This window comes from Poecilia reticulata, chromosome 13 (assembly GCF_904066995.2).
Source record: "Poecilia reticulata chromosome 13, P_reticulata-male-v2, whole genome shotgun sequence".
In the NCBI taxonomy this organism is placed as follows: domain Eukaryota; kingdom Metazoa; phylum Chordata; class Actinopteri; order Cyprinodontiformes; family Poeciliidae; genus Poecilia; species Poecilia reticulata.
This window is the reverse complement of record NC_088842.1, coordinates 3171258-3193919: the sequence shown is the minus strand read 5'-3', so window position 1 is coordinate 3193919 and position 22662 is coordinate 3171258. Positions and strand designations below refer to the sequence as shown.

The 22662-nt window shown below is 42.4% G+C and overlaps 1 protein-coding gene across 2 annotated transcripts in view; it reads right to left on the bottom strand.

The window, feature by feature from the left end:
• Nucleotides 1–22662, bottom strand: part of ulk2 (unc-51 like autophagy activating kinase 2) — a 78479-nt gene extending 55817 nt beyond the window's left edge. Inside the window, exons 1-3 of one of the 2 annotated variants that reach the window (XM_008425214.3) lie at nt 21625–22661; nt 16131–16223; nt 15929–15970 (exon numbers count right to left, since the gene is read on the bottom strand). In XM_008425214.3, coding sequence (XP_008423436.1) covers nt 15929–15970; nt 16131–16223; nt 21625–21714 — 225 coding nt within the window. In that variant the 5' untranslated portion in view covers nt 21715–22661. Of the gene's footprint in view, nt 1–15928; nt 15971–16130; nt 16224–21624 lie in introns of both variants that reach the window. The other variant, XM_008425215.3, reaches the window with a different exon arrangement.

Here is a 22662-nt window from a genome sequence, read left to right as displayed (position 1 = left end):
TACATATAGTCATATAAAAAAGTTTGGGCACCCCTATTAATCAATCATTTTTATTTCTAAATATTTGGGTGTTTGCAACAGCTACTTCAGTTTGATTTATCTAATAACTTATGGACACAGTAATATTTCAGTATTGAAATGAGGTTTATTGGACTAACAGAAAATGTGCAGTAGACATTAACACAAAATTTGACAGGTGCAAAAAATATGGGCACCCTTATCATTTTATTGATTTGAATACCCTTAACTACTTTTCACTGACTTACTAAAACACAAAATTGGTTTGGTAACCTCAATAAGCTTTGAACTTCATAGCCAGGTGTATCCAATCGTAAGAAAAGGTATTTAAGGTGGTCTATTGCAAGATGTTCTCCTATTTGAATCTGCTCTGAAGAGTGGCATCCTGGGCACTTTAAAACAACTCTCAAATGATCTGAAAACAAAGATTGTTCAACACAGTTGTTTAGGGGAAGGATACAAAAAGTTATCTGAGATTTCAGCTGTCAGTTTCCACTGTGAGGAGCATAGTAAGGAAATGGAAGACCACAGGGACAGTTCTTGTTAAGCCCAGAAGTGGCAGGCCAAGAAAAATATCATAGAGGCAGAGAAGAAGAATGGTGAGAACAGTCAAGGACATCCCATAGACCACCTCCAAAGACCTGCAGCATCATCTTGCTGCAGATGGTGTCACTGTGCATCGTTCAACAATTGAGCACACTTTGAACAAGGAGAAGCTGTATGGGAGAGTGATGCAAAATAAGCCTATTCTGCAATTACGCCACAAACAGAGCCGCTTGAGGTATGCAAAAGCACATTTGGATAAGCCAGCTTCATTTTGGAATAAGGTCCTGTGGACTGAAGAATCAAAGATTGAGTTGTTTGGTCATAAAAAAAGGCGTTATTCATGGCGGCGAAAAAAACACAGCATTCCAAGAAAAACACTTGCTGCCCACTGTAAAATTTGGGATCATGCTTTGGGGCTGTGTGGCCAATGTTGGCACTGGGAATCTTGTTAAAGTTGAGGGTTGCATGGATTCCACTCAATATCAACAGATTCTTGAGAATAATGTTCAAGAATCAGTTACAAAGTTGAAGTTAAGCTGGGGATGGATATTTCAGAAAGACAATGATCCAAAACACAGCTCCAAATCTACTCAAGCATTCATGCAGAGGAGCAATTACAATGTTCTGGAATGGCCATCCCAGTCCCCAGACCTGAATATCATTGAACATCTGGGATGATCTGAAGCGGGCTGTCCACAATCACACTTAACTCAACTGGAATTGTTTTATAAAGAGGAATGGTCAAAAATACCTTCATCCAGGATCCAGGAACTCATTAAAAGCTACAGGAAGGAACTAGAGGCTGTTATTTTTGCAAAAGGAGGATCTACTAAATATTAATGTCACTTTTCTGTTGAGGTGCCCATATTTTTGCACCTGTCAAATTTTGTGTTGGTGCGTATTGCACATTTTCTGTTAGTCCAATAAACCTCATTTCAATACTGAAATATTACTGTGTCCATCAGTTATTAGATATATCAAACTGAAGTAGCTGTTGCAAACACCCAAATATTTAGAAATAAAAATGATTAAGATTAATAGGGCTGCCCAAACTTTTTCATATGACTGAACTCTATTACATAACAGGTCTGCGATCAGTCAATACTTGCATGTGAAGCTGATCTTATCCACTGATCTTAACCTCGACAAGGGTCTAAGAATCAATCACCGTCCTCTTTTTCTCTGCCATGAGAAAGTCTGACAGACCTGCCCATAAGGTGATGGCTGCACAGTAGCTGTTAATAGTCACCCCACTGTTGCAAACTCTGACTTTCTTGCTATATTTATCAACATTTCGGACAAGGCAACAAAAAAAAAAGGCCAAAATCGGAATTGGCAGGCCAGGCTTTAAATATTGGTAATTGGTCAGAAAACTGCAATCCGTGCACCCACACTTGATATGAAATATTACTTTTAACCTCAGTTTGAAAAAAAAAAATTGTTTTTATCAGAATAAATACAATAAAAACAGGAATTAGTCAGTCAGATCACTGATTTATAAAGACATTGTTAACCATTAAAATTCTTTCATGTTTAACAATTTTTAGATCAAGCTGCTGTCTGAGAAATTCAGATTCAAGTCTATTCAGATAAAATGTACCTCATTCTGCATAGCAAGCTCTATTCAGTATTTTTACAATGGTGCATTTATGTGTGTTAATCTGTGTGAGGCAGGTGAGATGTTTAAGCATGCTGACTGCTTGATAGGATGTAAACCACTGTGTTAATCCTGTCCTAGTGCTGAAGCCAAAGCTATCACACCAAACCCCAACACAGCCAAGTAGTTCACGGATGGAATATAAACTCTAGATTACAAGCACAAACAATCAGACCTAAAATAATGTTAAATTTTATCAAGCTTCCTGTTAAACACTACAGTAGAGGTGTGAAATGTATGATGTTTGAGTTAAAATTCTTGGCAACTATTTTGCAAATCCTGATTTACGTGTTTTCTTGCAATCTGTAATGCTACATAACAGCAACCCCACATCTCACTTTCAATATATTTTTACAGTAGCTGCTTCTGTTGCCGCATAACTAAGCAAGCCCAGAGGGAGCCAAAACACTCATAGATCAAACCAAAACATCTCTGCATCAAATGACTGAGTCACAATGTTAGAACCAAGGTCCACTAGTAATTTTGATATTTACTTTGCATCATTTATCTTCTTGTTTAAAGAAACATTTTGCTTACATAGATGAAGGTTTCATTTTAAGTTTTTAATAGAGATGTGCCGATCAGGCTTTTTCCTGCCGATTCCGATCACCCATGAGGGCCGATCACCGATACCGATCACCGATACCCATCATATAATTATTTTCTTTTTTTAATCATAAACACCTCCGGTTACATTATGTGGAAAAAGGAACCATGAATTCACCTTAATTTAGATAAAAACTTTTTTTTAATAACTTTTTCCAAGAAGAAAACAAAACAAAACAGGCATTGTGCAAATTGTACTGCTATTGATAATACTATCTTTAACAGACTGATAACATATGAAGGCTCTGAAGAGGCTAAATAATGCAAAAAGCCAAAATAAAACCTCTCAACACTGCCAAAAAAAATTCAATTATAAAACCTAATATTCAAAGGCAAATACAGGTTCCATTACAATAAAAATTCCTGAGTTACTGAATTAAAACTTCCTGATAGCATGGTGGCTAGCTGATTACTGCTAGTTCTGAGTGGCTGTTTCTGAATGAGCGGAGTAAATATGCAGAACTGGGAGGAGATCGATTATTTTTTCAGAGATTATCTGTCTCATGTTAGGACAATGAAAGTTTTAATATGTATGTAAAATTTATTTTTTTAAGTTAGATGGTGCAGCTTTAAACAGAGGTTCGGTGTGAGAGTCACTACCAGGTGGAGCAGAAGCGGCGCTCCGTCTGTCAAATATTTCTACCTGTAGCGCGTAGCAGCGGTTCAACAGCTAGAGTAGAACCAGCGTCTTACATCGCAGCTCGAAGACTTAAATAATTTTGCGTGTTATTTGTTTAGCTTTCTTACCGTCATGCTAATCCGGGTGTTTGTAGCTGTGCTCTGCTTTACCTGCTATCTGATCGCTCCATTTGTCTTTTTTACTGCAGTTGAGCCTCGATATAGCCAAACTCCGTCAAGTATGGCACTGCTTTTATGCCATATTAGATTAGTCATGTTGATGCATTTTGACGTGCTTCAGCCCAAGTGCTTCAATTTTCCACTGCAACACGCAAACGTCCCCATTCACTCAGTGTGTTATAGTCCACACGACATCGCTTAGGATTTGTTGCTGCGCGCTTGCGCAGAGTGAAGGAAAGAGGAGTCCAGCTGCACAGGCAGACTGCGAAATGAGATGCAGGTGCTCGGTTTGTGTGATCGGCAACAAGAGACCGTGATCGGCGATCACCAATCATACACTTTTTCACGGAAATCGGCCGATTATGATCGGTGGCCGATCGATCGGCACACCTCTACTTTTTAACATAAAAAAATGATACCTGGATTAAGAAATTGAGCTCAGATCAAATGATTAAATGATAATATTCTAAAATTCCAAAACAGTTTTATGAAGCCACATTGACATTTGACCTGTATACCCGGAAGATCCACTAAATGACTTTATGTTTATGACTACAAGTAGGACAAAAATACCTTTACCATAGTGTGACTGCATGTTATGGTACAATTTAAACAGACTTGCTTGTTAGACTCTGGTTGCCATACCGAGAAGCATAGCACCTCTAGACAAGGTGTAAAGACAAAAAAGTCGAGTGGTGCAATAGCCTAAAATAGTGGTTCTCAACGTGGGCGGTACCGCCCCCCAGGAGGCGTTCAGAGGACGGCAGGGGGCGCTGGCGGAAATTTTTACAAAAGGGGGGCGCTGGGATTCCTCTGGGGGGCGTTTGGTTGAAGGTAAACTTTACACCTTAAATGCAAAACAATGCCAGTCTAGACTTTGAGCAACTTGGTACAACTGTATTTCGTAACATTAAAACATGCATGGCTGCAACTGTATCGATGGTAGCTCTTCTTCTATTCAGTGTTTGTAGCTTTTGGTGCAGCTCCGTTCTCCTGCTACTGGTAGCTTCACCGCATCAGTACAGAGTTACACTGGCTGATGAAGTTGCTGTGACTCACTTGTCTGGTGTCTGATTTTCAAATATTTTATGTTTTATTGAGGATTTTTGTACATATGTTTTGGCAGTTCTGTGATCATGTCAAAGCAGCAACTTATATTAACAAGTGTTTTATTTCCGTTTGAAGGCTGCATTCTTCCATGGAAGGACAACAGAAAATTGCTCTTATAAACATGTAATTACTAAAATCACGATACCCTCACTTTGTATCCCTCTGAAAAACGAACCCATTTAAATAAAGAAATCCCTCCATGGGTGATACCACGATAGTACTACGATAGAGAGCGTTCATTTTATAGCGTTAACACTGGCGCTGTAAGTGGTCCGGTATGAAATGGGTGTGATAGAATGGTCCCACAGCACTTTTAAATGTCAATAATCAGAATACCGAAATTGTTTCCGTTGTTTTAAGTTTTAAAAGGTTTATGTCAGTTTGCCTTTCCCCCATCGATACGTTTCCCGAACGCTGCGCACCATAGGGTGTTAAAAAAAAAAAAGACACGCACATTGCGCAAAACTCTGAAACAGGAGAAGCGGGACATAAAACGGAGTGACAAACTAGATGTGAGTTATGGCATAAAAACAGAGAATCCGACGCTGAACACTGAAAATCAACATATGTGAACGCCGCATTAGCGGCGCAGCAGTGATGATGAAGATTACTGATGTCAATAACAATCATAATCTAGCAACAGGAAGAAACTAAGTGGACATGGCATAACCAAGAGAGGGTATACCTCAAATGAAACTAAATGGAATGAATGAAGACAAATGCAAGAAAAACTAAGAAACTAAGTAATAGAGGATAACTGGTATGGCAGACCTTTCGAACAATACTTAATACAGAGGACTGTATGGCAAGAATAAACACCATTTCCAGATAAAAGGTATAATATTGTTGAAGTGCCATGGGTTTGTTGAGACCATATCTAATACTGAGAATAAATATATCTTGAAGATATATTGAGGTCGATGACTCCATGACACTTTCAATTTGACTCATTAGGATTTGATTAAGAACCAGATTTGTTCTTTGTAATTTCTCTCCAGCGAAACTATTAATCTATAAATAGATTAACAGTCTCTGTCTCACATCAAATATGAGACATGTTTCAGTCTCATATTTGTATGGCATTAAAAGGATCTGGAACTTTTATTTTTCCACTGAAAGCTCTGGTTTACACAGTAAATGCCACGTGGGTGAAATTTTATGGATGATGCTCTGATGTCCCATTCTCCTGAAGGCAGCACAAAGCTGCACCACCAGAAACTGACAAAAACACTGAAGAGAAGAAGAGCTATGTTAATGTAGTTACAGTTCTATCCATGTTTTAATGTTGCAGAGCTCTGTTGTTTTGCAAATAGTTCAAAGTTTAAACTGGCATTGCTGTACATCTTTTATCTGCTCATTTTGTGTAATATTTAACAACTAGAAAATGGCACAGCATAAGAATATGTTTTCCATTCTGATTGATTGCTGTTAGGCCTACCAATTTTAAGTTGAATGTTCATTCATTGCATTTTTTGTAGACACCTGTGAAAATAATTTCTATTCACATTGCTTTTTTGTTCTCTGGGAAATTATTTTTGATGACAAATACTGAAACAAGCATAACAATCAAAACATCTACAATAGTGATAGTAATATTAATGATAAAATAATAGTCAGTGCAAAGTAGCCTACAAATTCTTTGGTGGGGGACCTGGATAAAGGCTAGGGGGCGCTGGCCCAAAACAGGTTGAGAAACACTGGCCTAAAACAATCCTAGTGTTTAAAAGAATAATAACAACATCTGATCTGTTCCAGTATCTGTCACAAGTCGAGTGCTGCGAGCATACCATGAGAACACCATGTGATCCTGATGAGGCCTTTTCAACCAGGAATACAGCTGGTAGCTCTGGTTGGAAATGTGCATGATTTATGAATAGTTTAATGCTTTATGCACCAGATGGAATAGAGTTGTCATTTCATTCCATCAAGCACTTCAAATCAAAATTACAAGCATTACCTTTCAAAGCCTAATTACTAATAGAAGCTGGATTTTAAATGGGCACATTGCAATCTGACTCTGGATGAAGTTATGACATCAGCAGAGCTGATGTAAATATAGATAGATGGGCTTATGAGCAGAATGTCAGCAGCAGCGGCAATGTAAATACAGGGACAACGCAAAAGCTCAAAGGCTTTGAAAGTATTTGCCAGAAGAGCACAAACATGTAGGAAAAACAGATTCTGTTTGAACAGAAATATTTTACAGCAGGCCAAAAACCACTTCAAATTTCAGAACATTCTGAAAGACAAAAATTATTACAAGGGATCATTTTCTTGTGATGTTTGGCAACTGATTTCTTGTTTTGTCCCCCTCTGGTAGGTTAACCAGGACTCCATATAAACTCCATCATTTTCCGTCCAGCTACGAGCTGAATTTAAGAACATAATGCATTAAACTTTCTTTAAAAGGGACTATTCTTTAAATAATTGTGGTGTGCCATGAGTGTCGTTATGTGGGCTGTGTTTATCTGGACACATTGGACTCAAATTAAAATAGTCAAAAGATTTCTTCCCTCAAAAACACTGCGTGGGCGCTCGATGGCGGAAGAGGAGTAAGACGTGCTTCGCGTGGGCTCCCGCTCGAACTTCTTCTGTTTATGGTTCTTTACTAACTGTCCTTGCTGTTTTGAGCATTTGGTCTGTTCGGACTCGACCCCTGAGTAATTCTTGTCTGGAAGAGTAGAAAAATGGCGACAAACTTGAGGAAATCCAAACATTCTAGCTCTGCGGCTGCTAGGCCTGATACCGCCTCGGAGCAGACTACAGCTAAAGCCGGAAGCTCAGCACCTCCTTCTCCCTCCCACGGGGAGGCGGACGCACTCTCCTTGAAGTCTGACATACTTGCCGCTATAAAAACCGATATTTCAGCTGTGATTAAATCCGAAATAAAAGAGGCTTCGGCTGAAGAGTTCACTTTTATTAAAGGAGAGCTACAAGCGGTGAGAGCGGAAGTGGCTAACGGCACAATGCTACTTCGTGCCGACCTGGACCACGTGAAACAGAGCGTCAAAGAGGTAGAAGACGGCTTGTCAACCTGGTCCGATGAGGTTGTTACTCTACGCACCACCGTGATGGAACTGAAAGAAGAAGTTGATGGGCTCAAAAAGAAGTGTGACGATATGGAAGGGCGCATGAGAAGGTGCAACGTGCGGATCATTGGGGTCCCCGAGACGCCAGAATCCAGCTCCACTGTTACAGTGGCCAAGCTGCTACAGAGGTGCTACAGATGGATAAAGCGCCACTGATCGACCGAGCCCATCGCGCTGGAGGTGGGAGCAAGTCAGGTGACAAGCCGCGGGTTATTCTCGCTAAGCTGCACTATTATCAAGAATGTGTGGAAATATTACGTCGGGCCCGGAGCCGTGGCCCTCTTCGCTTTAAAGAGGCACCGATCATCATCACATCTGATTATACAGCGGCTGTGGCCAGGGCTCGGGCAGCGTTTACGGAGGTGAGGAAGCTTCTTCGCAACCGACGTGATGTTCGCTACGGCCTGCTTTTTCCTGCGCGGCTCCGCATTTCTCATGGGGAGGAAGACAAGGAGTTCCTGGATGCCAATAAAGCAATGGATTACGTTAAAAAGAAAATCCTCTCAGCATCGCCAAGCGAGGACCGGTGTTAACCGCAGGTCCAATCCCCATTGAGCCATTATGCTTGTCAGGTTGTATGGAACCTTCCAACATTACGTCCCACGCTATATCTTGATTTAATTTTAGACTTTACTCCGAGGGACAACATTCTTCTTTTTTGTTCTATGTATGAGAGTTTGTAGGGGGACTGTCCAGATTTTGGTTAGTGATATATTCATTTTATTAATGCAACAAGGAGCATAAACAGCAATAATGCTTTAAAGTAAGGAAACCTTTTTTACTTTGGTTACCGTGATTTAGCCATGGCGGGAGCCCAGGCAGGGAGTTAAGTTCCCCAGTATAAGCACAAATGTGTGGATTTTTCGGTTTTGTGGGTTCTCTGTGTTTTTCCAAGAGAGAGGGGTGGGACTATACCGGATCTATCTGTTTTGAGAATGTCTTATGTCAGGTTATTTTTTGTGATGGTTTGTGGATACTGTGCTACAGTCCAATTGACCTTACATGAGCAGTCCTAATACTAATAGGTTCATCAACAGTCACCCAGTTAACTGTGTGAGTTGGAATGTGAAATCCCTTAATGGTCCAGTGAAATTTAGGAAAGTTATGACACATTTAAAACAGCTTAATGCTAATATTACTTTTTTGCAGGAGACCCATTTGCATAAAGTAGACAGTGTAAATCTAAACAGGCGATGGGCTGGTCAGGTGTTTCAGTCTAACTTCCAATCTAAATCAAGAGGGGTAGCCATCTTGGTTGGTAAACAGGTGCAATTCACGGCATCCAGTGTTAAAACGGATGCTGCCGGACGCTATGTAATAGTGGTGGGAAAACTGTACGCACTTCCAGTTATTTTAGTCTCGGTATATGCTCCTAATTGGGATGATCAAACATTTTTTAATACGCTTTTTTCAAATTTACCTAATATTTCAACACATAATCTCATAATTGGGGGAGATGTGAACTGTGTGCTATCCTCTCTTGATCGTAGTACAGTGGGAAGGACCTCTCTCTCTAAATCTGCCCAGTCAATTAATTCATTTCTTAACACTTACGGAGTGGTTGATGTGTGGCGTTTTCGAAATCCGACCCTAAGACGGTATTCGTTCTTCTCCCATGTTCATAAGAGTTATTCGCGGATTGACTATTTTCTCCTCGATAAACGGATTCTACCTTTAGTGAGAGAATGTGATTATGGAGCGATAGTCATTTCTGACCATAGTCCGCTTATAATGAAACTGAATGTTCCTGTTACGCAATCGATCTATCGTCCTTGGCGACTTAATCCCATACTTTTATCTGACGGACTTTGTCGATATGCTTGCTTCCGAAATTAAGTTTTTTATGATGTTAATCGGACTCCTGGGATGCCACTCAGCACTGTTTGGGAGTCATTAAAGGCTTACCTGAGAGGTCAAATCATTTCTTACTGTGCAAACAAAAAGAAGACAGGCATTGAACGGCTAAAATTGCTAACAGATCAGATTCTACAATTGGACAGGGAATGTTGCCATACTTTTACACATGATTCACTTAAGAAACGTATATTACTCCAAACAGAGTTTAACATCTCATCTACCCAACAGGCCGAATATTTAATATCCAAATCTAGGTATGGCTACTATGAGCATGGTGAGAGGGCTGGGCGCCTTCTTGCACAGCAGCTACGGCAGCGCTCAGCTAAACAGGATATCTCAGCAATAAATGATGAGCATGGTGTAAGATGTTGTGAGAACGCAGGAATTAGTCTATGTTTCAGCAAATTTTACCAATCTCTGTATACTTCTGAAGCCTCACTTAACCCAACTGAACTGGATGACTTTTTTAAAGATATTAAAATCCCTTCACTAAGTTCTGACCTATCTAATGAGCTGGAAAGAGATTTTTCTTCAGCTGAGATGAACTCTGCAATTAATAACATGCAAAATGGAAAATCTCCAGGACCAGATGGTTTCCCGGCAGAATTCAAGAAATTTTCGGATTTACTGTCTCCCCCAGTTTTTGAGGAATCCTTGCCGCACAATTATTGCCGCTGTCTATGCGTCAGGCTGTAATTTCGTTGCTTTTGAAGAAGGATAAAGATCCCTTGAGCTGCAGTTCATATCGCCCAATATCGCTTTTAAACACTGATGTAAAAATTCTTACAAAGATGTTGGCAAAACGAGTCGAACAGATTATCCCCACAATTGTTTCACCTGACCAGACTGGTTTTATTAAAAATCGGCAATCCTTCTTTAATATCAGGCGGCTGTTTAATGTGTTGTATACTTCTGCTCCATTCGGTCATAATTGTTATGAAATTTTAATCTCGCTGGATGCTGAGATGTTTAATTTCGATCCTAAATTTGTTTCATGGGTGAAGCTGATTTATACCTTGCCAATGGCAGCAGTAACAGTAATATATCCAGCTATTTTGAACTAAAGCGTGGTACGAGGCAGGGGTGCCCACTCTCGCCACTTTTATTTGCAATTGCCATTGAACCACTTGCAGGGGCTTTGAGGAACAGCCCCAAAATAAAAGGTATCAATCGGTTTGGCACTGAACATAAAGTTTCCTTATATGCTGATGATACACTTCTTTATATTTCGGATCCCTTATCTAGTGTTCCTGAGTTACTTATTTTACTTCAAAGGTTTGGACACATATCTGGCTATAAGGTTAACCTTCAAAAAAGTGAATTGATGCCTGTGACTCCAATGGAAGAGCAGCATATGGGTCCAGTTCCTTTCAAAATTAGCCCTGCCAAATTTAAATACCTCGGTATTTGGATTACTCACAATCACAAAGATCTCTATACAGCAAATTATCTGCCTCTCCTGGTGAACCTTAGGAAGGACATCACTACATGGACATCCTTGCCTCTATCTCTGGGGGGTAGAATTAATGTGATCAAAATGGTAATACTGCCCAAATTACTTCATCTATTTCAGAGCGTGCCGGTTTTTAGATTTAAATAGTGAGTTGTCGTCATTTATTTGGAATAAAAAGCACCCACGGATGGGTAGTAAGATGCTACAGCTACCCCATGGTCTTGGTGGCTTGTCACTTCCCAACTTCCTATATTACTACTGGGCGGCTAACATTAGAGCCTTATTGTACTGGCAGAGGGAGGACAATCCTGCTCCTACTTGGGTGACTTTCGAGAGGAATTCAGTTACGGCTAGCTCTCTCTCTTTGCTGCCTAATACCAATCTCAACTTATACTTCCAATCCGGTGGTGACTCACACAATAAAAATCTGGAATCAGTGTAGGAGGTTGTTTAAAAGTACGGAATTATTACCATCTGCTCCAGTATCAAATAATCACATGTTTGCTCCTTCACTAATGGACTCTGCTTTCAATGCTTGGAGTTTAAAGGGAATAACTTCTCTAAATGACCTTTATATAGACAATAAGTTTGCCTCATTCGAACAGCTAACACAGAAATTTGACATCCACAAGTCACAGTTTTTCAGGTATTTACAACTGAGACATTTTGTAATGTCAAGCTCTGGGTGTTTTCCTCTACGTCCCCCAACTTCTCTTGTAGATGAGATCTTGATGTGCAAGTCGGTAACAAAACGTTCTATGAGTAAAGTTTATTCGTTACTCAGCTCATTTAATGACACCAATCTAGATTCTTTGAGGGGCAGGTGGGAGTTGGACTTGGAGGAATCCATATCAGATACAGTTTGGCAAAAAATTATTCAAAATATCTATTCGTCTTCAATATGTCTGAGACATGTTATAGTTCAATTTAAGGTAGTACATCGTCTACACTGGTCTAAGGACAGATTGTGTAAACTCAATAGGAACTTGGATCCGACGTGTGATCGTTGTAAACAATCTCCAGCCACACTTTTACACACATTCTGGTCGTGTCCAAAGTTACATGCATACTGGCAAGGCATCTTTGACACCTTTTCAGGAATATTTGGACAAACTGTTCATCCATCACCACTCATCTCTCTCTTTGGGGTGGCTCCAGCAGAGGCCTCCTTCAGCAAACATCAGAGAACTGTGTTGGCTTTCTGCTCTCTTCTAGCTAGAAGACTCATTCTTCTTCGATGGAAGGATCCACATCCTCCAGTATATGGACACTGGCTAAGAGAAGTTATGTCTTACATTCATTTGGAGAAGATCAGGTATACTATTAGGGGATCTGTTAACAAATTCTTTGACATTTGGCAGCCATTTATATCTTACGTAGAAACAATTTCGGCAGATAACTTTGTGTAATGATCAAATGTTGGCTCTTTGTACACAAACCTGTGCTTTATATCGACTGATGTATGAATACAAGGTGGATTCATGTCGGGGCAGTAGATCCGGTATGGGAGGGGAGGGGTGGGAGGGATTTCTGTTGTGTGTTTCTTTGTCAGTTTTTTGTTTGTGATTTATGTAAAAAAAAATAATAAAAAGACCTTGATTAAAAGAAAAAAAAAACACTGCGTGACCTTGTCTCTACTCCCAATACAATCAATGTGATCTGATGTTTTCTTATACTGTAGATTGTAGAGTCTGAGTCACCTAGAATTACCAGGTCACATGGAAATCAGACTCCGATTGTTGCACCTCTAAATAAGACAAAAAGGCCAAGTATGAAACGGAAAATCTAAGATCATTCCTCCATCCATCCATTTTCTTCTGCTTATCCGGGGTCGGGTCGCGGGGGCAGCAGCTTCAAAAGGGAGGCCCAGACTTCCCTCTCCCCAGCCACTTCTTCCAGCTCCTCCGGGGAAACCCCCAGGCGTTCCCAGGCCAGCCGAGAGACATAGTCCCTCCAGCGTGTCCTGGGTCTTCCCCGAGGCCTCCCGGTGGGACGTGCCCGGAACACCTCACCAGGGAGGCGTCCAGGAGGCATCCTGACCATATGCCCGAGCCACCTCAACTGGCTCCTCTCGACGTGGAGGAGCAGCGGCTCTACTCTGAGTCCCGGATGACCGAGCTTCTCACCCTATCTCTAAGAGAGCCCAGCCACCCTGCGGAGGAAACCCATTTCGGCCGCTTGTACCCGTGATCTCGTTCTTTCGGTCATGACCCAAAGCTCATGACCATAGATGAGGGTGGGAACGTAGATCGACCGGTAAATCGAGAGCTTCGCTTTTTGACTCAGCTCTTCTTCACCACGACGGACCGGTACAGCGCCCGCTTCACAGCAGACGCTGCCCCAATCCGCCTGTGATCTCCCGCTCCCTTCTTCCCTCATTCGTGAACAAATCCCCAGATACTTAAACTCCTCCACTTGAGGCAGGACGACCCCCTGACCCGGAGAAGGCACTCTACCCTTTTCCGGCTCAAGACCATGGCCTCGGATTTGGAGGCACTGAGCCTCATCCCGGCCGCTTCACACTCGGCTGCGAACCGCTCCAGTGAGAGCTGCAGATCACGTTCCGATGAAGCCAACAGGACCACATCATCCGCAAAAAGCAGAGATGCGATCCTAAGGCCGATCCCCTCAACACCTCGGCTGCCTAGAAATTCTGTCCATAAAAGTAATGAACAGAATCGGTGACAAAGGGCAGCCTTGGCGGAGTCCAACTCTCACCGGAAACGAGCCCGACTTACTGCCGGCAATGGGGACCAGACTCTGACACCGGTCATACAGGGACCTGACACCCCATATCAAAGGGCCCGGTACCCCATACTCTCGGAGAACCCCCCACAAGACCCCCCAGGGGACACGGTCGAACGCCTTCTCCAAGTCCACAAAACACATGTAGACTGGTTGGGCGAACTCCCATGCACCCTCCAGGACCCTGCTGAGGGTGTAGAGCTGGTCCAGTGTTCCACGACCAGGACGAAAACCACACTGCTCTTCCTGAATCCGAGGTTCGACTATCCGACGGACCCTCCTCTCCAGGACCCCTGAATAGACCTTACCAGGGAGGCTTAAGAGTGTGACCCCCTGTAATTGGAGCACACCCTCCGGTCCCCCTTTTTAAACAGGGGGACCACCACCCCAGTCTGCCAATCCAGGGGAACTGCCCCCGATGTCCATGCGATATTGCAGAGTCGCGTGAGCCAACACAACCCTACAACATCCAGAGCCTTAAGGAACTCCGGGCGGATCTCATCCACCCCCGGGGCCCTGCCACCGAGGAGCTTTTTGACCACCTCGGCGACCTCGTCCCCAGAGATTGGAGAGGCCAACCCAGAGTCCCCAGGCTCAGCTTCCTCAACAGAAGGCATGTGTGGATTGAGGAGGTCTTCGAAGTATTCCGCCCACCGGCCCACAACGTCCCGAGTTGAGGTCAACAGCACACCATCCCCACTATAAACAGTGTTGTTGCTGCACTGCTTCCCCCTCCTGAGACGCCGGATGGTGGACCAGAATCGCCTTGAAGCCGTACGGAAGTCTTTCTCCATGGCCTCTCCAAACGCCCGAGTTTTTGCCTGAGCGACAACCCGAGCCACATGCTGCTTCGCCCGCCAGTACCCATCAGCTGCTACTGGAGTCCCACAGGCCAAAAAGGCCCAATAGCACTCCTTCAGCTTGACAGCATCCCTCACCAAAGGTGTCCACCAAAGGGTTCGAGGGTTGCCGCCGCGACAGGTACCAACAACCTTGCGGCCGCAGCTCGGATAAGCCACCTCGGCAATGGACGTACGGAACATGGTCCACTCAGACTCAATGTCCCCAACCTCCCCCGGAACGTGTACGAAGTTCTGCCGGAGATGGGCGCCCAAGCCCCGCCTCACAGGGGACTCCGCCAGCCGTCGCCAGCAGAGCCTCACTACACGTTTGGGCCTGCCAGGTCTGACCGGCTTCCTCCCCCACCACCGGAAGCCAACTCACCAGGTAGTGGTCAGTGGACAGCTCCGCACCTCTCTTCACCCGAGTGTCCAAGACATACGGCCGCAATCCAATGAACGATGAAAATCGATTATCGAACTGCGGCCTAGGGTGTCCTGGTGCCAAGTGCACATATGGACACCCTTATGCTTGAACATGGTGTTCGTGGTGGACAATCCGTGATGAGCGCAGAAGTCCAACAACAGAACACCACTCCAGTTCAGATCGGGGGGGCCGTTCCTCCCAACCACGCCCCTGTAGGTCTCACTGTCATTGCCCACGTGAGCGTTGAAGTCCCCCAGTCCCCAGGAGGGGCACTCTCCAGTACCCCCTCTAAGGACTCCAAAAAGGGTGGGTAATCTGAACTGCATTTCAGCCTGTAAGCACAGACAACGGTCAGAACCCGTCCCCCCACCCGTAGGCGGAGGGAGGCTACCCTCTTGTTCACCGGGGTAAACTCCAACATACAGGCACCGAGATGGGGGGCAACAAGTATGCCCACTCCTGCCCGGCGCCTCTCACCGTGGGCAACTCCAGAGTGGAAGTACGTCTAGCCCCTCTCAAGGAGACTGGTTCCAGAACCAGAGCCATGCGTCGAGGTGAGGCCAACTATTTCTAGCCGGAACCTCTCAGCCTCGCACACTAGCTCCGGTTCCTTCCCCACCAGAGAGGTGACGTTCCACGTCCCAAGAGCCAGCTTCTGCAGCCGAGGATCAGAGCGAAAGGGTCCCCTCCCTCGACTGTAAGATCATTACTGATCCCGGTCAATTTAAAATGGACACAACATTCAGACATGGCCTCCAAGTTCACACTGTTTTTTTCACTTACCTGAACATCATAAAGAGCCACAATGTTTTCATGTTGCAGTTCCTGAGTAAAAAGAACAGATCATCACAATATATTAATGGCAGCATTAATATGCTATGGATATAAGTTAGTGCAATGAATAGCTCCTCCAAGCCCGAGATGACAGACTCAGGTTTCAGATCATTCTTTCTGCGAGTGAGAAGCATTGAATCATTCTGCTCACCTTCAGGATTTTGATCTCCTTGCCAAGCAGGATCTGGGACTTTGAGAGGTTCTTCTTATTGATGCTCTTAATGGCCACTTCCCACTCTGTTTTCTTTACAGCACAGAGAAGAATACAGGTTAGAGTAGCGGTTCTCAATGTGGGCGGTACCGCCCCCCCAGGGGGTGTTCAGAGGACGACAGAGGGCGCTGGCGGAAATTTTTACAAAAGGGGGGCGGTGGGATTCCTTTGGGGCGCATTTGCTCGAAGGTAAACTTTACACCTTATATGCACAACAATGCCAGTTTAGACTTTGAGCAACTTGGTAAAACTCTATTGTGTAACATTAAAACATGCATGGCTGCAACTGTATCGATGGCAGATCTTCTTCTATTCAGTGTTTGTAGCGTCTTGGAGCAGCTCCATTCTCCTGCTACTGGTAGCTTCACCGCATCAGTTCAGCGTTACACCAGCTTATGACGGTGCTGTGATTCACTTGTCTGGTATTTTTGTACATATTTTTTGGCAGTTCTGTGATTATGACAAAGCAGCAACTTAGATTAAAAAGTATTTTATTTCCGTTTGAAAGCTGCCTGCTTCCATGGAAGGACAACAGAAAATCACTATTATAAACATGTAATTACTAAAATCACGATACCCTCACTGTGTATCCCTCTGAAAAATGAACCCATTTAAATAAAGAAATCCCTCCATGGGTGATACCACGATAGAGAGCATTCATTTTATAACGTTAACACCGCAGCTGTAAGTGGTCCGGTATGAAACGGGTGTGATAGAACAACGGTACCACAGCACTTTTACATTTCATTAATCAGAATACAGAAATTGTTTCCGTTGTTTTAAAAGCTTTATATCAATCTGCCTTATCCCCATCGATAAGTTTCCCAAACGCTGCGCACCATAGGGTGTTAAAAAAAAAAAAAAAAAAAAAAAAGACGCCGCACACACTGCGCAAAACTCTGAAACAGGAGAAGCGGGACATAAAACGGAGCGACGAACTAGATGGGAATCATGGCATTAAAAACAGAATCCGACGCTGAACAGTGAAAAATCAACACATGATGTGAAACGCATGACGATTAGGCGGCGCAGCAGGTGATGAGTGAAGATTACTGATGGTCAATAAACAATCAAATAAATCTAGCAACGGGAAAGAAACTAAAGTGGACATAGCAATAAACCAAGAGAGGATAACATTAATCAAAGGAAACTAAATGGAAATGAATGAAGAACAAAATGCAAGAATAAACTAAGAAACTAAAGTAAATACAGAGGAATAAAGTTGTATGGCAAGACCTTTCGAGCAATAATTAATACAGTGACTGTATGGCAAGAATAAACAGACACTATTTCCAGATTAAAGGTAAAATAATATTGTTGAAGTGCCATGGGTTTGTGGAGGCCATATCTAATACTGAGAATAAATATATCTTACAGACCATAAGAGTAAATAACTGATCACTTATTTATGTTTTTAATTAGATTTGATATATTTATTTCGTCAATATTATTTTTCATGTAGGTGTTAATGTCATCAGGCTGATGACTCCATGACACTTTCAATTTGACTCATTAGGATTTGATTAAGAACCAGATTTGTTCTTTGTCATTTCTATCCAGTAAAACTATTAATCTATAAATCAATAGACAGGTCTATGTAAAGATATAATCCATGTTTCTGTCTCATATTGGTATGGCATTAAAAGGATCTGGAACTTTTGTTTTTCCACTGAAAGCTCAATAAATGCCATGTGGGTGAAATTTTGTGGATGATACTCTGATGTTCCATTCTCCTGAAGGCAGCACAGAGCTGCACCACCAGAAACACTGAAGAGAAGAAGAGCTATGATTAATGTAGTTGCAGTTCTATCCATGTTTTAATGTTACAGAGCTCAGTTGTTTTGCAAATAAATCAAAGTTTAAACTGGCATGTTGAACATCTTTTATCTGGTCATTTTGTGGAATATTTAACAACTAGAAAATGGCAAAGAACTAGAATATTTTTTCCACTCTGATTGGCTGCTGTTATTCCTACCAATTTTAACTTGAATGTTCATTGCATTTTTTGTAGACACCTGTGAAAATAATTTCTATTCCCATGGCTTTTTTGTTCTCTGGGAAATTAGTTTTGATGATAAATACAGAAACAAGCATAAAAATCAAAACATCAACAATAGTGATAGTAATATTAATAATAAAATAATAGTCAGTACAAAGTAGCCTACAAATTCTTTGGTGGGGGGCGGTGAGGGACCTGGATAAAGGCTAGGGGGGCGCTGGCCCAAAAAAGGTTGAGAAACACTGGGTTAGAGTAAGTTATCATCATGATAACTTACTCATGATGACACTCTTCATCCATCCCCAAATAACATATTTCTGTCTTCAGTTTCAGTCATCTTGCCTTCTGATCAATGACCAATCACCATTATAAAAATGCCTATTATTGCTCTACTTCCTGGTTGCTGTTTTTGTCTGATTTTAGGAGTTCTTAAAAACTTCATTAGTGAGCTTAAAGTGTGGTCTATTTTTGTCCATTTGCACATACAACGTTTTAAACCAGTCCATCAGATATCTGATCTGTACAAGGGGAAGAAAAGCCAGGTCCCATGGTTCACAGAGCCTTATTGGTATGGCTGTAATGTGATACACTGAATGGTGAGACAACAACAGAACCAGTGCCAGCCTACCTACTCTGGAACAGAACTAACCCAACCCCCAAAATAAGATCCAATGTCTGAGACTAACTTTAAAAATAAAGATTCCTTGAGCTCACATGAGTTCAAAGACCACAACCACCCATGTAACCTCCAGGCCCACAGGATTGTGAACTCAGCATCAGTATATAAGAGGTGGAACACAAACAAAAAGAAAATCTCTTAAAAAAAAAAAAAAGTAAATTAAGAATTACTAGGAGATGGTCTGATTCTGTCAACCTAGAGGAAGGCAAAGGACCCAGCATGGGAGTGATGCTCTTTGTGTGTGCGTGCGTGCGAATACAAGACAGGTGAGTTGTATTAATCAGCCGGGTGTCACTGGGCCACCAACACATCGATACGAGGTGGGCCAGGGAGCAGGAGGGGGTTGATTGAGTGGTCCATCATGTTTCAACATAAAGTGGATAATAAATATACTTTCCATCCATGAATTAAACAGAACACACAAAGTTATTATGGCCTGCAGAGTTATCCTTTAAAAACGGAAGCCAGCTCTCAATTTCCACAATAACGATCTCATTTATGAAACACAGCTGATTGTAGTCTGAGCAACAGTGGGATTAGCATCAATAAGCAGCTGGGAAACACGGCAGAGAACAGCGACAACCAACAGGACAACCAACCTGCAAAAATAAACATCTGCAGGATGTTTATTTTTGGGTGTTTTGTTTCTTTTTTACATTTGGGTGACAGGAACCTAACATCACTATATTTTGTGGTGCTATTGTGATAATTACACATTTAAGAATAAACACTACTATTTTATCCTCCTAATCAGGGAAAAATGTGGAGCATACAATCATTTCATAATAATGCCAAGTTTTATCACATTTTTCCAAGAACTAAAATGCACATTCATTTACATATTGGAGCTTTTTTGCTTGAACTCGTTTTTTTAATAAATAGAAACTCTTTGTTGCTCAGCTTACCATGTTTTTTACTTTGTCAACACCCTGCTACTTTGCAAGTTCTCCCACTTAGAAATCATGGAGGGTCTAAATGTTTATCTTAGGTGCATGTCCACCATGAGAGACATAATCGAAAGAACATCCAGAAATCACAATGTATGATTTTTGTAAAATAATTTGTGTGTTACTGCTGCAAATAAGTATTTGAACTGTGAAAATCAATTTAATATTCGGAACAGTAGACTTTCTTTGCAATTAAGGGCTGTTTGAGCTCCCTTCAAAATTTTTCTATAGGGTTTAGCTCTGGAGACTGGCTGGGCCACTCCATATTTCTTACGAAGACACTCCTTGATTATCCTGGCAGTGTGCTTTCGGGTCATTGTCGTGTTGGAAGATCCAGCCACGACCCATATTCAAAGCTCTGAGGTGAGAAATCAGCCCAGAACTACACAGGAGGAGCTGGTCAATGACCTGAAGAGAGCTGGCATCACTGTTTCCAAGGTTACTGTTGGTAATACACTAAGATGTCATGGTTTAAAATCATGCATGGCACGGCAGGTTCCACATGATTGACAATCATGTTTAGCTTCTTCTATTTTCTAATAATTGCTCCAACAGTTGATCTTTTTTCATCAACCTGCTTGGCAATTGGCCCATAAGCCCTTACCGGCCTTGTGGAGGTCTACAATTTTGTCTCTGGTGTCTTTGGACAGCTCATTGGTCTTGGTAATGTTAGTAGTTAAGAGTCTCACTGATTGTGTGGGGTGAACAGGAGTCTTTATGCTGTTAAGGACCTCAAAAAGGTGCAGATGTTATTACTAGGTGTGAACCAATTTAACGGCCAGACAATTTATCGCTGAATTTTCTTAATTTTGGAAGATTAATGATTGGCCGATACTTGCATGTGATGCTGTTCGTAATTGATCTCATCTACCTCAGCAAAGGTCTGTCGTCTTTTGCTCTGCTGTGAGAGAGCTGCACATTCACAGTTAACAATAATCACCCCACTGTTGCCAACTCAGCAAATTTCTTGCAATATTTAGCAGCATAAAAATGAATACACACAAAAATGGTATTGGCCTAAATCAGAATTCTTAAAGATTGGTAATCTGTAATTGCCGATCAGCCAGAAAACTGCAACTTATCTAGTTATTACATTGATGCCATTGCTCCTGTTTGACATGTTAGCTGCACAATTGGACAAACATAAGCTTGCATCCATGCAGCCATTAGTCTTGCTTTGGGACTCAGTTAAGTGGCTCTGCAGAGCTACTTTATAGATTTCTATTTAGTGAACTAAAGTGCGTTTTACATGAGCTGGAGTGAACTGTGTGCTTCCATTGGCTATTCAAGGGTTTGTTTGTTCTTCTCGGAACAAACAAACCCATGAGCCCAGATTTCCTCACATGGTCAGATTTAAGGACATAATTCAATTTTCCGAGCACTATTTTATAATCTAATAGGTTTCTGATCTGCAGCATGAATGAACACCATGCAGCTGTTGTATAAGGAAGGCTTGTATTCTTAAATAGACAGCCACTCCTACCTCAAGACGTCAGCGAGTCATTGACAGTTGCCTGACTCATCCGTTTCATGAATGAACCAAGTAGCATTATTAATTGTTTACAAGATGTACAATGTGAATAAAATACATTGAGGACCAACAAGAGTGACTGCTATCCTTTCTAAGCGCCTATAGGTTCCGATTTTTAGTTAAAGTGTTCAATAAATCAACAGGAAGCGGCAGGCCACATACTGCTGCAGAGCTGCGTTCTCCACTCACTGACCCACATTTTATCATTGGACTGGTGCTTGTCCTTTCTATGCAGGGATATTTAGAGTCGCACAATTTGAATCGAGCCATTTCATTACCTTTCGGTGTCTTCCCTTGAACACCACTGCGAACGCTCCATGTCCTACCAAGTCCTTCCTGCTGTACTCAAAATCTCCCACAGTCTCCATAGAGAGGGGGAAAGTAGATCAGCTCAGATGCCTCAAAACCCTGCTGTCCTGTTCAGAGGGGGACAGATCCGCTCTGAGCTGATGCTGCTTTAGTTCCAGTTATTTCATGTCAGGTTCCTCTGTTGTTCCCACAAGGTAAAAAAAAGGAGCTGGAGGCCGGAGATGATGCATTCAAGTGTCCCGCGAGAAGCCTGGAACGTTTGTAGTATCACTACCGATCAGACGGCGTTGATTAAGGGTAGCATCAATCCTTAGCTTAACGGTGTCAGTGCCAGTTGTCTGTGACCCAATTGAACGACTGCTCACTAACTAGCTCTGTGCCCGGTCACCTGACTTGTCCCGGTGGATTGTCTACATGATGGGAAGCCGGGGAGACATAGCTCTGCGAAGCCTGGATCAGCTGCAGAACACTGCGTTAGCCTGACCGTGACATAACCCTGCGGCTACACCTAGCGTCATGGCTGCATACCATGGCAGCTCTGCGCAAACATACTAACAATAACATGAGCTCAGTGGGTCACCGCTTTGCTAAAATGCAGACAAATTATAGGGACCATTAAGCTAACTAACATTAGCGAGCAGGTTTGCGTTCAACAGTTAACCTAAACATCGTAAAAATGTCAACACCGAGCTCCTGTTCATCCACACAAGGCAGACCAAATTACTGGTCATCTTCCACAGGTCCAGAAGACGTCTCTCCGATGCTGATAAACACTGCCGTTTTCCCAGCCTAGCGCTAGCGCCCGTTTCATCCGTGGGGAAACTTCGAACGTCACTATTTATCTTCGTCGACTACTTTAAATTCACCACTAGGAGAGACTGACACCTGCAATTACATGTTTTAATGTCAATTACGACACACTAAACCGATATAAACTGTAATTCTCCAGTATATCACACGCACGGCCACATTACTACTACCTGCCACTGAGTTAGACAATACCCAGC